The 17,035-nt window shown below is 40.4% G+C and overlaps 1 protein-coding gene across 1 annotated transcript in view; it reads left to right on the top strand.

Annotated features, from left to right (window-relative positions):
• The window catches only part of ZDHHC17 (zinc finger DHHC-type containing 17), a 137,089-nt gene that overhangs the window by 75,813 nt on the left and 44,241 nt on the right, over positions 1 to 17,035 (top strand). Inside the window, exon 10 of the mRNA XM_030548671.1 lies at positions 9,303 to 9,403. Coding sequence (XP_030404531.1) covers positions 9,303 to 9,403 — 101 coding nt within the window. The remainder of the gene's footprint in view (positions 1 to 9,302; positions 9,404 to 17,035) is intronic.

Genomic DNA, 17,035 nt, shown 5'->3' with positions numbered 1-17,035 from the left:
TTTCCAAGATTCTTAAACCATCAACCGGGCACCTAGACCCCGGATTCCTCCAGATTGATCTAATTCAGTACCGTGGTCTTAGTCTCTTAGATATGGCTCTGGCTGGATTGGCATAATTCGGTACCAAGGTTCTGGCACCTTCAGTGTACCAGAGTCCATAGATCTGGACTGGTCTTGCTAATTTGGTGCTTAAGTCTTGGTGCTGGCACCAAAATTTTGGCATCATGGACTAGAGAACTAAGAGTGGTTCAGTGCATATTCAGATCTCTGGATCCATCCATGTCGACCGAGTCCAGTGCCTAAAATCCAGCATCCTGGACTCTGGTGAACTTCTCAGTGAAGTGATCCAGTACCAGTATAAGTGACATTAGGTCCTTAGCAGGGCTGGCCCTAGATATTTTTCCTCTCAGGACAGTAAATGTTTTTGGTGCCCTCTGAGCAGCTATGGGGGAAAAAACAGGCATAGTGATGAGATGCCCCCAAAAGTTGACACTCAGGGCAACCATCCTGCTTGTCCTCCCCTAAGATCTACCTAGTCTTTAGGTCCATTTAGGTTGACTGTGTTTGGTGTTGAGGTTTCAGCAGATTGTCTCTGATAAGCCACTTGCCTGAAGTGGTTTGGTATATAGTGTAAGTGGCAATGAGTCTCTGATTCCACTAGTATCTAGACTTTGATCTTCAGACGTGTTCCGTAACAATGTAACTGGGTGATACTGCTATCCAGGCTATGTCTCTGCCCCCATAAGACTGATAGCAAAGGTACTGCTGCTGCTTCTACTTACACCTGACCCATTTATGTCTTGGTTCATAGAAAATACAAAAGGTGACAGTAGCACAAGCTTATTAGGGGATTTTCTTCTCACCTCCTTTACCTTTAATGTGTTTTTTTCCACATAGTGGACTAGCATGTTTTTCAGTCTTTTCAAGGTTTGTGGACTCTCCAGGAGTTGTCTACACATCATGGTTCTGGAGTTGAAAGCTAGTTGCCTAACCTGCAAGACTCTCTCCCTTTGTTCACGACCAAAATTTATTTGCCAGAGAATAACTATGTCCAGGTAGATGATTTGAACAGAATTTTTGTACAGCAGCACAAATGTCTAGGGTATAAGTCTGGCAGTATTTGTTATACAAGGGGAGTAAATCCCAACTAGGTCTCATTATTACCAAGGACAGCACCCATTATTTCCAGTTCTGCTTCAGGGTCAGCAAAGACCCAGTGACATTGGTAGGCTCCCCTATCTTGGACTGGAAGTGCCAATCCCACAAATGTGAATACACAGAGGCGACTCTCTCAAAGAACAGCAGTTACTGGTAAGTAACCTCTTTTTTAAAAAACAAATTTCAATAACAGTAAGGATATGATCCATTGTTGTTTGCAGTATTGTTGTAGCCATATTAGTGCCAGGATATTAGAGAAACAAGGGTGAGTGAGGTAATATCTTTTATTGGACCAACTTCTGTTGGTGAAAGAGAAAGTTTGTCTCTTAATAAAAGATATTGCCTCACCTACTTTGTCTTTCTAGTGAGAATCTGAGACAAACTGGGAAGAAAAGCAAGATAATGCATGGATAACAGTTGACTGGAAGAGAAACATAATTGTGTAAGTCAAGGATGTAGTACAAGTTTCTTTCTCCCATTCTGGGTAAAGGAGAAGTAATAAAGAATATTCTCTTAGCCATTGGAGGTTGGGTATTAGCAGCTGACAGAAATGTTTTGGTGATAAAGTGGTGATGGTCAGACAGCAATATAGTGGAACAGACCCTGGTATTGTTCTTACTGGGTGTCTTGGTAAACAGGTGAGTGAGCTTGTGAGACTAGGCTGGTGGAAATGTGAATGAATTAGGTTGAAAGGATGTGAGAATTGATGATCGGGTTAAAGTTCAAACCAGGTATATGCCAAGTTATTATTGTTACATTTTACTTTGCCTTTTTATATAATTATCAGTGGTTCTTATATGCTGTAAGAAGAGAAGTTAATGTGTTCTGTAATATTAATGCTGCCATACTATATGTTTTACAGGCACTTAAAATGATGGGAAATTACAACTAAAATTAATTAATTCTAATAATTATGAGAGTTTTTTTCTTTAGACTTAAATTATTTTGTTAGTTTTCAGGTTAAATACAGGTTTGATGCACCAATTTTGTCTCAACACCATAGAGCAAACAGGTTACCAAATTACAACAGAAAACTCTCAGTGTAAATTTTAGGTACAGAATACCTTTACATTTTAAGTCCTTACTTTCTATTGATTCATTATAATTGTAATGTTATTAAATTAACCTGTTTGTACTTAGCTTCCTTGTTTATTTTTGTAAGGAAATAATATTTTATTGGATGGCTGCAATTTAATATTACTGCTACAATATTTATCTGAATCCTGTGGTGGTGATTTCTTTGTGTCTAGATAAGCTGACATAGCATTCTAAATTCTTAACTTAAAAACAAACTCCCAGATCAATCTGTAAGTAACTATTCAGGAAAGTTTAGCAAATTCATGTGTAGCTGGTTGTCCTAAGAAAGATGTTTGGAAGCCCTTTCAGTCTATCCTGTAGGTAGTTTGTAGGACATGTACTGTGCTAGATATATTTAGCATTCATATAATAATTACTTACGAAAAAGTAGTTTTTACTTTTCACGGTTGCCACATCAATAAACTTCTCATTCTTTCCAAAGTTGCCTTTAAGAGTTATAGGGTTCATCGGTCTAGTGTCTGTTTTATTTCTGTGTCAGAACTCTGATTGAAGCATGCTAATTTCAAGAGAGAAACCTCAGAGCAGTTTACAAACTGATTATAAAGCACCCCAGAGGTAAATTTTTTTTGGGGGGGGGACAACCCTAATTTTCCTTTTCCCTTTTAATCATAAAGCAAGATTTTTCTAAAGATGGGTATCCCCACCAGGGAATCCCCTTGGTGTAAATGTATGATATGGATGAGGGCTAAGTTCCCTCTAAGCTGCGTGGCCGTTCAGCAGTCTATTAAGTGTCACACACTTCAGGTGCCTCTCCTCCGACTGCTGCGCTGCTCCTGCCCTCTGCATTGGAGCCCCTGGCCAACCGCTCCCGGGAACCTCTTTCTTGCTGTCCAGAGTGGGGGACTAGGAAGAGAGTGCTGATATCAGGGTGTCCCCCCACCCCGTACCCCATCTCCACAGAGCTGGGGGTCAGGACACGACAGGTCTTAGGAGTGGGACGGAGAGAGCTTGCTGGCAGCTGCTGCTTTGTCTGAACAAGCAGGCTTCAGCCTGGTGAGTGCCAATCTACTTAAAAGGGCATCATATTTGAAGGGGCAATGCATGTCTGTCTGTCTCTCACACACAGTATGTCTGTTACACACACACTGTATGTGTCTCTCTCGCGCTCACTCTCACACACACATCTCTCTCTCTTTCCCTCCCCCCTCACACTCACAGAGACACAGTATGTCTATCTCTCACTCACCTCCCAACACACACTTGTATTGTTGTTGTTACTTCTTGATACTTCTTTCAAAGTGTGTTCTTTTAATTAATTGGCTCTGTGTATTTCATAATTTTTATTTCTCTTACACTTAAATTTAATTGTTTGAGTAGTGAGTTCTAAAATGCCTAACCTGTTCTGGCAGGAGTAATTATCCCTATGGTAACTTTTTAAAAATATATATTATAGCTAGGTTTTTTGTTTCTGCTGGTGGCACACATCTGCACATTACCTTGATATGGTGCACATAACAAAATTCATTCTGCATGTGGATGGAAAAAATTAGAGGGAACATTGGAGGAGGGTGACTATTTTATGTGGGTGTGATGGAAGGCAGGATGTGGGAAGGTTGTTTAAGTTGTTCAGGATTGTGGCGAGGAACCTTGAGGTGAATCCTGGAACGGCCCACTTCCCAGTGACTGACCAATTCTGTGACAGGTAGGCTAAATTTTTTTCATAAGACAATAAGAATGGTCATACTGGGTCAAACCCCAAAGGTCCATCTTGCCCAATATCCTGTCATTCAATAGTGGCCCATGCCAGGTGCAGCAAAGGGAATGAACAGAACAAGTAATTATCAAGTGATCTATCCCCTGTCACCTATTCTCATCTTCTGGCAAAAGAGGCTAGGGATACCATCCCTGCCCATGCTGGCTAATAGCCATTGATGGACCTGTCGTCCATGAATTTATCTAGTTTTTTTGAACCCTGTTTATAGTCTTGGCCTTCACAATGTCCTCTGGCAAAGAGTTCCAAAGGTTGACTGTGTGTTGTGTGAAGAAATACTTCCTTTTATTTGTTTTAAACCTACTGCTTATTGTTGTGGAAAAGACTACCACCCAGTTGATTTGAATCAGACAGCCTGAGGCAACCTTTATTGATAAAACAAGACTACAAGATTACAAGTATGCATACAGGGAAAGACAGCATAACCTTCACAATTTTCACCAAGCTTATAAAGGTTAAAACCGCAAAACGTCATATTGATTACACAAGTTATTTGCCTTTTTTTGGTAATTATTATTGCAAATCAGCAGGTTATTTACTGTAAGTTTAGCTTGGGGTATTTCCAGTTATTGTTAATTATACTGACTGTTCTATGACCCCTTGGTTGCAATTACATATTGCAAAAGCATTACCATGTAGAATATTGCAAATTAGCAAGCTATTTTAACAGATATCCTGTGTTTTGGGCAGTGTTGAGCAGGTTATCTTATGACCCCACCTTGTGATCTACCTTATGCAAGCAAAGCTACTATGTTTGCCTATAGCTGAACTGGCCTCCAAGGGACCCCTTGTCCCCTCCTAGTTCCTCTTTTGTTAGTGTTCCGTACCCCGCTTTCCTCATATCTAGTTTCTCCACACCCAGTGCACATGCAGTGCCACAGTATTACAAGTTTCTTTGAGAACTAAAACCATGGCTTTTATTTTGCATTTATTTAGCTTGCATAGGCCTGTAAACTAATAAAGCTAAAAGCATATAATTGTTGCAATATTATATGTTAAAATCACAGATGTTTATATCAATGGCAGGGCTCTGCAGCAGGGACTGACAGTTTACTATTTCAATCAAGGCCCTGGTACAGTATCCGACCAGTGACAACAACCTCCAAAAGGCTTTGGTGGCAAGACAGGATCCCATATAAACAGTTGCAAAGCTCTAACCAACGAAACGGAAGGAGGGGTTATGTTTCCTTACATTATTAGTTTCATTTGGTGGCCCCTAGTTCTTGTGTTATGAGAGGGAATAAATAACACTTCCTTATTTACTTTCTGCACACCAGCCATGATTTTATAGACCTCTATCAAATCCCCTTTAGTCAGCTCTTTTGCAAGCTGAAAAGTCTCAGTTTTATTAATCTCTCCTCATTTGGAAGCTGTTCCAGGCCCCTCATAATTTTTGTTGTCCTTTTCTGAACCTTTTCCAATTCCAGTGTATCTTTTTTGAGATGGGGCAACCACATCTGCACACAGTATTCAAAATGTGAGCGTTCCATGGATTTATATAGAGGCAATATGATATTTTTGGTCTTACTAGCTATCCCTTTCTTAATGATTTCCAACATTCTGTTAGCTTTTTTGACTGCCGCTGCACATTCAGAGGATGTTTTCAGAGAATCATCCACAGTGACTCCAAGCTCTCTTTCTTGAGTGGTAACAGCTAATTTAGACTCCGTCATTTTATATTGTGATAAAGTTCCTCCTCTACCTTGGTGGGTCCTGCACTTATTGGCGGATTTTGCTTGCCTCAGAGATTCACAGTAGCCCTTTTGTGGCTCAAACCTGCTGTTCACTTAGATAACCTCATCACTGGCCAGTATGAGGAAAAAGAGTAAGAAGAATCCCAGCAGTTTCTGCTGATCCACCATGTGGGTCGAGGAACAGTCCAGAGACCTTCTTCTCTGGTGGAACCTCTGTGTTGGATCAGGAGTTGGGAGGTTTGGGGGGAACCCGGGCCCGCCCTCTACCCTGGGTTCCAGCCCAGAGCCCTGTGGACTGCAGCTGTCTTCTGGAACAGCTGCACAACAGCTACAACTTCCTGGGCTACTTCCCCATGGCCTCCTCCCAACACCTTCTTTTTCCTCACTACAGAGCCTTCCTCCTGATATCTGTTAACGATTGTACTCCTCAGTCCTCGAGGAGCATGTCCTCTCACTCCCAGCTCCTTACGCACCTCAGTAACGGGAGTGAGAGCCTTTTTAAACCAGGTATCCTGATTAGCTTTAATTAATTCTAGCAGGTTCCCAATTGACTACAGTTGTCCTAGTTAGCCTGCCTTAATTAGTTCTAGAAAATTCCTGAGTGTTCTGGAATAGTCCCTGCCAGGAACAAGGGACCTGCTTAACCTGGAACTAAGGTATCTACCTTCAACCACTCTCTTGTAGCCATCTGGCCTGACCCTGTCACAATATGTATAGTTGAGATTGTTTTCCAATGATAAATGTTTTCATAGATATTCTTAACTGGAACTCAGGACAGCTCTTGAGAATTAGCTGGTTTATGTGCAGTGTTTAAATTTCTTTTTGGCTTAATTGAAGACCTAGCTTCCTGTCATAGAAATAAGTGAATTAAATGAAATGGAAAACTGACTTAACTGTTTTCCTTCTGATAATATTTCCGTTAAGAATCTCTGCCTGAAGTTGTAATGAGAGAAAAGCAAGAGAGAGAAGAAAACAGACGTTTTTGTTATAACTACAGACTGAGGAAAACAGGGCATATATGTTTCCTTTTTTAGATATATGGGTTTCTTGAATACCTCTGACATTGGAATCTCATGTGTAAATGTAATTCACAACTGCTATCCATGCTCTTGGCTAAGAATTCACTTCAAACTGTTAAAATAACTGTAATGTAAATATTGCTGAGTGAGCTCTTTAGCAATGATTTCTAACTGCTGTCAGCATGTGGCTTTAGAGTATACATTTGTTAAGACTTCTCCATTTCATCAGCAGTTCTAAAATGGTGTGTTAGTGTCATATGAAGTATTGTATTATCTAAGCATGTTATCCTACTAAAAATATTTTGAGTCACTGATTAAGGCAACATGACATTTGTGTGAGCAACTTCAAAATAATCGTCAAAGATTTCTGTTGATTATACAGAAGACTGAATACCTCTTTATTTTTTTTTAATTTATGTTTATATGGTAAAAAGTGAAGAGCCTAATCACTGATTACACGTGTAATTTATAGAATTCAGGTGGCTAACTCATAGGTCTCAAAATATAATTGTAAATGGGGAATCATCATGGAGCGGGTATGTTTTCTAGTGGGGTCCCACGGGGATCAGTTTTTGGCCGTATGTTGTTTAACATTTTTAGCAGTGACCTAGAAGAAAACATGAAATCATCACTGTTAAAGTTTGCAGATGACACAAAAATTGTGGGAGTGTAGACGCGCAGACTCACCCGTGGGTGCCTCCTGCTGGTCTGTTTTGGGAATTAGCTTGTTCTAGCTCTGGAGCGCCCTCTGCAGACTGGTGATCCGCTTGTCCTCTTGGCCCCCGTGTCCCTCCCTGGACCCCGGTGCCCTTTTAACTGGGGTGCTGCCCCCTGGCAGTATCCCACCAATCTGGGTCTCCCCTCCCTGGGGAACCCCAACCCACTATCCCCCCTTTGCCTCAGTTTTGGCTACTGCCCAGTCTCCATCTAGCCCCCGTTCACTGGGGAAGACTGCAGTATCAGCCACTCATCACAGGCAAAGGGGTTTGGACCTGCTGCCTTTGCCTACCCCTAGGCTGCCCCCTTCAACCCCCAGTACCTCTTGGCCTTATGCTAGGCCGCAGCATGGTGCTTTCCAGGCAGGAGCACCCCAGCTCCTCTGCCTTTCCTCAGCCCTGCTTCACCCTGTGTCTAGCTGCCTGCAGCCAGGCCCTTCTCCCTCTATAGGCGGAGAGAGACTCTCTGGGCTCCTGGCTCACTGCCTCTTATATGGGCCAGCTGGGCCTGACTGGGGCATGGCCACAGCTGAGCCTGCTTTCCCCAATCAGCCCAGGCTTTCCTTCCCAGCCGCAGCCCTCTCCCAGGGCTGTTCCAAGCCCCGAAGGGCAGGAGCAGGGGACCACCCTGCTACAGGGAGTGGTAAATAATGAAAACAGGTCATTGGTAAGATGGGCACAAGCAAACAATGTGTTTTTTAATATGTCTAAATGTAAATCTCTCTCTCTAGAAACAAAGAATACAGGCCATACTTACATGATAGGGGACTCCCTCCTTGAAATCAGTGACTCTGAAAAAGATTAGGGGTTTGTGGTGGATAATCAGTTGAACATGAGCTCACATCCAATCCTTGCATCCATAAATGGGAATCTCAAGTAGGAGCAGAGGTTATTTTACCTCTGTATTTGTCATTGGTGGGACACCTGCTGGAATATTGTGTCCAATTCTGGTACCCACAATTCAAGGAGGATGTTGATAAATTGGAGAGGGTTGAGAGAGGAGGCATGAGAATGATTAAAGGATTAGAAAACATGTCTTATAGTAATAGATTCCAAGAGCTTTATCTGTTTAGTTTAACAGCGAGAAGATTAAGAGGTGACTTGGTCATAGTCTATCAATACCTACATGGGGAAAAAATATTTGATAATGAGCTCTTGTGTCTAGTAGAGAAAGATATAGCACAATCCAATAGCTGGAACTTCAGATTGAAAATAAGGCATAATTTTTGAACAGTGTGGATAATTAACCATTGGAACAATTTAAGGATTGTCGTGGATTCTCCGTCACTGGCAATTTTTAAATCAAGATTGGATGTTATTCTAAAAGATATGCCCCAGAATTATTTTGGAGAAGTTCTATAACCTCTGTTATGTAGAAGGTCAGACTAAATTATCACAGTGGTCTATTCTTGTCTTGGAATTTATGAATAGGAAATGATATGATGTCTATAAACATTGAGGACAATGGGGACCAGTCATTTGAGTCAAGACTTACTCTGCAGATTGAGTCCAACTGTTAACATCTTATTTTAGACTCGGTTTAAAGTTGGTTTTGTAAGAGTTTATGTATTGACCTAGGGATAGCATAAAACGTTAACGTTATGTTTGATTAAAGATTCATATCAGCCCTGCTTCCCTTGTGTCTTATATTACACCGTAGTTGCCACTTTGACCATCGAGGAGTGACATTAACTGCCTCTCATCCAACCTTCTGCATCAGGGTGACTTGAAAAATGGGACTTCTACAGGCTCTGAAGAAGCAAAATCTGTTACTAACAGTATATGGAGATATAATTGTTATTTAATGTGGTACATAAAAGGAGGTTTTTCATGTGTACTGATACTGAATTTAAATGACATATGAAAGAACATACTGTGTGATGACATCACTTCTGTTGTTTTACAGATCATTCTTTGATCACTCAATGCATAGTGCACTGCCTCTTGGAATATACCTGGCAACTAAATTCTGGATGTATGTGACATGGTTTTTCTGGTTTTGGAATGATATCCTTTTTCTTGTTTTCAGTAGTATAACCTTTTCATTTTAGTGATTTGTATCTGTTTAACATCACTGCTGAATTCTAAATATGACCTCAAAAGTAAAGAATGAATTGTAATTTAAAAATAGCTACAACCATGTAAAATTCTTAATGCTTAATTGGTTTTGTTAAAATCGAACTTTACTATGCCATAGTAATCCAAAATCTTAATGGTTATTTTTGTACTGCTTTAAAATTACATTGTTGCTTTGTGCCAGTAACAATGTTTTCCTCAAACTTTTTCCTTGAAAATGTCTATCCAAACTTTTTCTGGGGGTTTTGGGGTTTTTTTTCCCCTTCATTTCTTTAGCAGAGAAATGCAAGTGGTTGCATAGACATGTCAAGGCCATACGTTGCCAAAAAGATTATAATTACGTGAACTCACCGTGACCTATAGTCTTTAAACTTAAGTAGCATATATGCTTTTCCTAGGATAAATAGATAACTTCATTTTCCCTAGTCACTCATATTTATCACTTCTGGTATCATGTTTACAGGCAGTTCAGCCATAACTAGCTATCCCTAACTAGTTTGCAAGTTCCATTTTATATGGACTTCAAAAATATGTTAAATAAAATATTACATACAGCTGATGAAACTAAACAAAATACATTCTGTGAACATAATTAGAATTGCTGGGATTTGCCAACATCACGTTTATAAATATTAGCCACTGGACAGAATGTATAACTAGATCTGCCTAGAGATAAACGTACCATGTTCAGAAAGAAAGTAGAAATTGAGTCAGATTTTGTCAAAAATTCACTTTACCATATTAATCGAGTTAAACTTCTGTTCTACTTTCTCTGGGTTGCACATTTTAATAATATTTTATCATTTGACCAAAGAATCAACAAACACATTTTATTAACTGTTTAATTTTTACTTAATGCTTTCAGTTTTAAGTATTTTTAAGTGAATGTAATGCTTATGAAAGATACTGGCTGGACAATCTAATATTACTGCAGTCACTGATATACCTTTGATTGCCACTGTTTTTTCGTGCTTAAAGAATGATCTGTTACTCCTAGATATTATTTAAGCCAAACTTTGAGGTTAAAAAGCAGTGTTGCAAATTTTGTTTTTCTTTTTGAGTCTTTCATATCTCTTAGGATGTAAGCGTACAAGTTTGAGTGCCACTGTGCCTAAAATCTCTGAGAATCTTGTTTTAAAAGTGTTAAAATATTGTCTAACATAATCAGTCAAAGATATATAACATTAAATTCTTCCTTCAGTTAGGGTCCCTACTGTATTCCACTAAGGGTTTTACACATCTGCATCACTCATCCAGAGCTAGAGATTTTTTAAGCGTTAGTGTCTGTTAGTTTGTGCATGTACCCTTGGCTCACCTCATGGTTTCATCCAAGGTGATAAAGGGCAAGGCGGATCAACTGCATCTCCAGTTCCTCCTCACCGTCGCATCATCTGGGTTGGAACTATTAGTGTCCTCTTACGTGTGAGGCACTTAAAAAATATACAGTTGTTCATAATTAGTTTTACATTTTTTTTTTTTTTACCATTTTTATTGTTTTTATAGTGATCTTTAGTAGAGCAGGATTGGTGCTCCTTTTTTGGAGAGTTTTAACAAGGAAGATGCCTCTACTGCTTGGGAGAAGCCCACATTTCATCCAGGTGCAGTATCTGCCAGTCCTTTCCAAGTCATATCTGAGAATGCCAGGCTCTCAGCTGTGGAAGCACCTCATGGAAGTCACTATGAGACCTCATTCAGACCCTGGCCAAGCAACACCCCTTCCTTTCCCCATACCAGGAGTGCGCCTCTAATTCCAAAATCCGAGGCAGGCACTGGCAGTACCACCATTGTGATCTCTGTGCAAGGCCCTAGTCGTGAGGTAAGGTTATAAGTCTTCCTCTATGCCTAAAAAGGGAAAGACTCCTTCCATGAGTTCCAGTCATGGGGACGGACTGCACTAAAGCACACAAGCACAAAAAGGAGCCACATAAATCAATGGATCCAGTGGTATCAAGTGCAAACCCGCACACATAGTCAACATCAGCATCTCTCAGAGCCAGAGAATCATCCGCACTGGGTAGGACTGTTGCTCCAGTTCCAGAGACTTTACTCTGGGGAGGTTGGGAAAAGTGCCAGAGCTCCAATTAGTGTTTGCCCTGGGAAAGCCAAGGTCTTCACACCTTCTGGGTCCCTCTACTTACAGGAAGACATTATCCCTGGTGCCAAATGTGCCACATTTGAGCCACTGCTCACCACTCCTCCCCTGACAGTGTACACAACTCTGCCGATTTCACCAGTGAACCAGTCTCCGAGTTTTCATACTTGGAGGACTTGATTGAAAGTCGAGGGACCACTCATCTTTTCCTGCCACTTTGAGTACCAATGGAATCCTTCTACATCATGGCAGTATCCTCCACTCCAGCTGCTGCAGAGCCAGTGGTTTCCTGTACCATGAGGCCCTCCTCAGCATCCTCCAGATCCATCCTGCTGGCCCTGTTGGGGATCCCAGTGAATACCCCTTCTTGCTCCACTACTGTACCCACGTGCGGGTACTGGACTATACCAAAAACCCAGGATTTAAAATCTGTGCCTCCTGCCCACATTCCTTCTCGGTCAGTGAGCAAGATCAATACTGCATCTACTGCTTCGACCATGGCTTTCCTCAGTTATATGCTGCTTCAGGATATATGTAGAGTGGCCACATGGAGTTCAGTACATACCTTTGCCACACATTGTGCCTTGGTGCAGGACTCTGCGACAGATGCCTTATTTGGCACGCCTGTCCTCCACTCAACCATTCTCATCCTTGCACCCTCTTCTGACTTAGATACTGCTTGTTAATCACCCTCAGTGGAATACATTAGGGGCCATCACTCGAAGAAGAAGAGGAGGTTACGTACCTGTAGCTGGAGGTCCTTCGACATGTGTAGTCCTTATCTATATTCCACTTCTCACCTCCTTCCCCTCTGCTGTGGATCTGTTGGATTTGCGGTGCAGAAGGAACTGGAGATACGGTCAGTCTGCCCCAGCTTTTATCACCTTGGACGGAAACATGAGATGAGCCAAGGACACATGTGCGGATCAATGGAAACTACGACAAGAAAAATCTCCAGCTCTGGACGCACGGTGCACATCCGTAAAGCCTCAGTGGAATACAAAGAAGGACCACGCATCTCGAAGAACCTCCAATTACATATAAGTAACCTCCTCATCTTTAAGTGTAAAAATTAAACATCTACTATAAAAAGTAGAGAGAAGAATGAATGCTGGATATTAGACTGTTTTGGGCAAATTATTTTACCTCAGAACATACTGAGAATCTGCAATGGATGAACTATACAACATAAAACAGTGTGAACCAAATAGAAAATGTTTGTGCAACTCAAGAGAAAGAGAATTTCAAGTCTGTTTTATCTGATTATTGTACTAAGTAACTGGCTGTAGTATTATGTGGCTTTGTTGTGAAAATGAAAGCAGACGTGTAAATCAGATCCTCTTTAAAACAATGAATACAGATCAGCTGGATAATGTTGCTTTTTGAATTTGATGACTATTATTTCCAGATACAGTATGGAAAAGAATGGAGGATACACAGTAAAAATTTTAAGCACAATGCACATTCTGTAAAGCTATAGAAGGCTCTTGGATTTGTATCTGAAAAGCATAATGAACTACTTTGCATTCAGCACTGTTACTAAAAAATCACCTTTATGAAATAATGTGTATCTTTGTTCCCCTTTCCCCTTCAAAATCTATCAATTTAAAAAGAAATTTCAGCTCCCTTTCTTTGTCAGGTTAAAATATACAAACGGGAATGCCTTTTCATATCAGTGGAGAAATTTAACTACAAACTTCTTTTGGCCTGGAATTAACTTGGCTCACATTCTGTAAGCTGCTTTAAGTTATAAATCTTGCTTTGTATAAAAAAGAGGCTAGAAAATATTTAAAATCAGTTGCATGCTATGGCTAAACAGAAAAATGATACTGTGAATGCTTTAGTATATGAAATGCAGATACCCTGGAAAAATATTACTATAAAAGAGCATTCTGACATTTGTTAGGGATTATTTGCAAACCTCTTGCTCAGCTGTATTTGAGAAGAGATTGCACAAACAGCTTTATTATTCATACGCTACTGTATGTCCTGTATTTTTACAACAGATATGGGATCAAATTCCACTTGTAAACACAGTGGGACACATGGAGCCATTACTACGGGGGGATATACGTCTCCCCCTTATCCGTTGTTTCGCATATCCATTGCTCCTCAATAGAGGAGCGTGTTCCGATACACATCTGTCCCAATCCGCATATCCGTCGTTTGCAGTACTGTAAGTTTCAAGCGACGGATATGTGGATTGGGAACGACGTCAATCAGAACACGTTCTCCTATTGATGAGTGACAGCTATGTGTAGCCACAGGTGGGCCGCAGCCCACCCACTTAACATCCAGGCCCGCCCCTCCCCAGTCCAGGCTCTGCTCCCGCCCCAGCACTTGCCCCATACCCCCCACCCAGTGCTCCAGCTGGAGAATGGGGTCAGGGCACCGGGCCTTGCCTAGCTCTGGCGCTCCAGTCGTGGAGCGGGGTTGAGGGATTGACCCACTCCACTCATCCGGCTCTCCTGCCAGGAAGTGGGGTCAGGTTACAGAGGTTTCAAAGCCCCTGACTTCTGCACCCTGGCTGGAGTGCCAGAGCAGAGCAAGCCCCCACACCTTGACTCTACTCCCCTCTTGGTAGGAGTACCTGGCGGAGTGGGCAAGCCCCGAGCACCGGGCAGGGGCGGAGTGGGTGGTAGTGCAGGGATACATTTTTCCAGGAACCCCTGGCCAGATCACTCCAGCCTCTCTGCTGCTCACCCAAGTGTCCCCTCCTGCCTATACCACTGCTCTACCAGTGGGTCCGTGGTATATGTTGTTTTGGTATCCCTCACGCTTCTCAAGAAAACAAGCCCAGTGTATACTGGGGACCCCGCTGTATCACATATTACTATAATAATGTACTTTAAGGTAAATTTTTTTTTAATTATTTTAGTTCATTCCCACAAAAATAAACACAGATTTTGTTTGCATGGTGTGATCACTCCCATCACTTAGAGCCACATCAGACAGAGATTGTAACAAACCAATCAGTTTTAACAGTTTAAGATACAACAGAAAGCCTAAAGTGTGAAACCTTGTGGTTTAGCTAAATTGCTTCACTTTTCATGTGACTGCTTTGAAATTGCAGAAAATCAGCTGTTAATCTTAAAGTTTTTTAATATTTGTCATGATATTCAGTTTCTGTCTTCTTACTTGACTCACTTGGCTTCTGAAGTAGGAAGTTATATTACCTTAACTGGACATTGAATTGTATATACTGAATTGCTCTCTGTATAAATGAGAGTGCTTATAAATCATATCTGGAATATTAAATATTACTTTATAACACTTCCAGCAATGAACTTAAATTTAAAATAGAACAGATAATGAAAACTAAACAGATTTTGAGATCCTTAGAAGGCAATATGGAAGTGCAAAGTTTTATTTTTACTTAATATTATTGCATTGAAGGTCCCCATAAAGGGGGACATTGCTATGTAATGAATCCTTTTGGAAGTATTTTTGAGTAAAATAACTTGCCAGATTCATTTAATGAAAACTGCCACAACGAGGAGTTTCATCAGATGTCACTTTACCCACACTACAGAGAATAAAGAAGTACTGTGCTCTGCACTAAGTAATCAGGTAAAGCTGTAAAAATATAAAGATTCTTACTCTGACCACAGTTCTATGTCTTATGCTACAAAAATAAAGCAGGCATGTAATTTCTTTTTTTCAATAAAGCTACAGGGCAATTTGCCAGAAGAGCTAGAATGAATTTGGCATCTTATTACAATGACTTCTAACTTAAAATTATCAATTAAAGTATGACAGCTTACAGAACTCAGTCTCTCAACTATCTTATCACAAAACACTGTCATCCCCAATGAAAGAACACTAATAGTACCTTTGTTTTCACCGTGTTACTTTTGAATACAATGAGGTTGTTGCAAAGGCTTATGGGCACTTACCTTTAAATGTCAAAATGACTGTTAATGATCTGCAACATTGATTTTTTAAAAATCAATATAATTCTATCTAGTTTCTTGTGTTTACCACTTTTATTTGCCAGTGAACGTTATTAGTCAGCATGTAATTCCCAAGTGAAGATCTAACAAGTAAACAACTAAAGGAAAACCAAAGAAAACCTGTAAGGAGAGGAAAACAAATCTGAGATGGTTTAGTTCATCTTCAGTGTCTAAGGGTTCTGCATTTGGGCACTTATTTGCCAAAAATTGAACATGATGCTATCTGGCTTCTGAACAACAGATAGGTTTCATTTTCCACCATATATTGATCTTACGCTTTATGCTTGCACCCTACAACAACAGTTGGCCTGGCTTCACCATTCTGAAATATTTAGGAACAATATGAAGTCGATTTCAAGAAATGCTTCTTGAAAAACCCTTTTGTTTATACAGCAGACCTGCCTTTCTAGTCCAATTTTTACTGGTAAATAAAAAAAAAAAATCAGTGGCAATCACTAGTTCAATTAAAAACTGACACTGTCAGTTTTATGCCTTTCTGCACCTTTGATATCCTCTCATGTTATAATGACCGAATATGGGATTTTGAAAAGCAGTTAAGGGAGTTAGACACCAACTTCCGTTCACTTTCAAAGGGAGTTAAGCCCCTAGCTCCCTTAGATGCTTTTGAAAATCCCTCCCCAAATTTCTACTAGTTGGCCAGTTAATGCTGATAGCTGAACAGAGAATATGATCATACTTTTTTAAAATAAAACTTTACAGAATGAAGGCATCATATGTACATACAGTCAAAAATATAGAGACAAATACAAGAAGAGAACAAAGGAAGACTTACATTCAGAAAGACAAAGAGGCTACTAGTTGTGGAGGTGTAGCTTTGAGACCTATTGAGTAAATAGATTTGTTCAGAATGCTCTGGGGGAGTGTCCTGATATGTCTGTGTGTATATACATACACACACTCTCTTCCTCGCCCCCCTTTTCAATTTATAGCTTTGGTTCCAACCAATATTTTGCTTGATATGTACACCTCTACCCCGACATAACGCTGTCCTCGGGAGCCAAAAAATCTTACCACATTATAGGTGAAACCGTGTTATATCAAACTTGCTTTGATCCGCTGGAATGCGCAGCTCCACCTCCCTGGAGCGCTGCTTTACCACGTTATATCTGAATTCATGTTATATTGGGTCACATTATATCAGGGTAGAAGTGTAGTTGTAAATTAACAGCAATTTGTATGTAATTGAAGCCACTAGATAGGTTGCAGTTTTGGATCAAATTTAGCTAACCAAATATTCACATCACCTTTTATGCATTTTGTCACTTTAATGGGACAGTCATTATTGCTCAAACTACTCTGATAATTACAGTGAAACGTGTTACTTTGTAGAAGGGTAATAAACGGGTCATGGATTTTTGCACTCTTGTCTCACACAATGAAAACCAGGAAGTGTCGTGGTTAAGTTCATTTTAGTATTTTGCTTTAGGATTAAGACCTAAATATTTCTGGAATAGAAATATTTACTGCATAGAAAGTTGCCGAGTGTGAAATCTGCAG

The sequence above is a fragment of the Gopherus evgoodei genome, chromosome 1, assembly GCF_007399415.2.
Source record: "Gopherus evgoodei ecotype Sinaloan lineage chromosome 1, rGopEvg1_v1.p, whole genome shotgun sequence".
In the NCBI taxonomy this organism is placed as follows: Eukaryota; Metazoa; Chordata; order Testudines; family Testudinidae; genus Gopherus; species Gopherus evgoodei.
The sequence above is the reverse complement of the archived record's forward strand: the minus strand, read 5'-3'. Positions and strand labels throughout refer to the sequence as shown.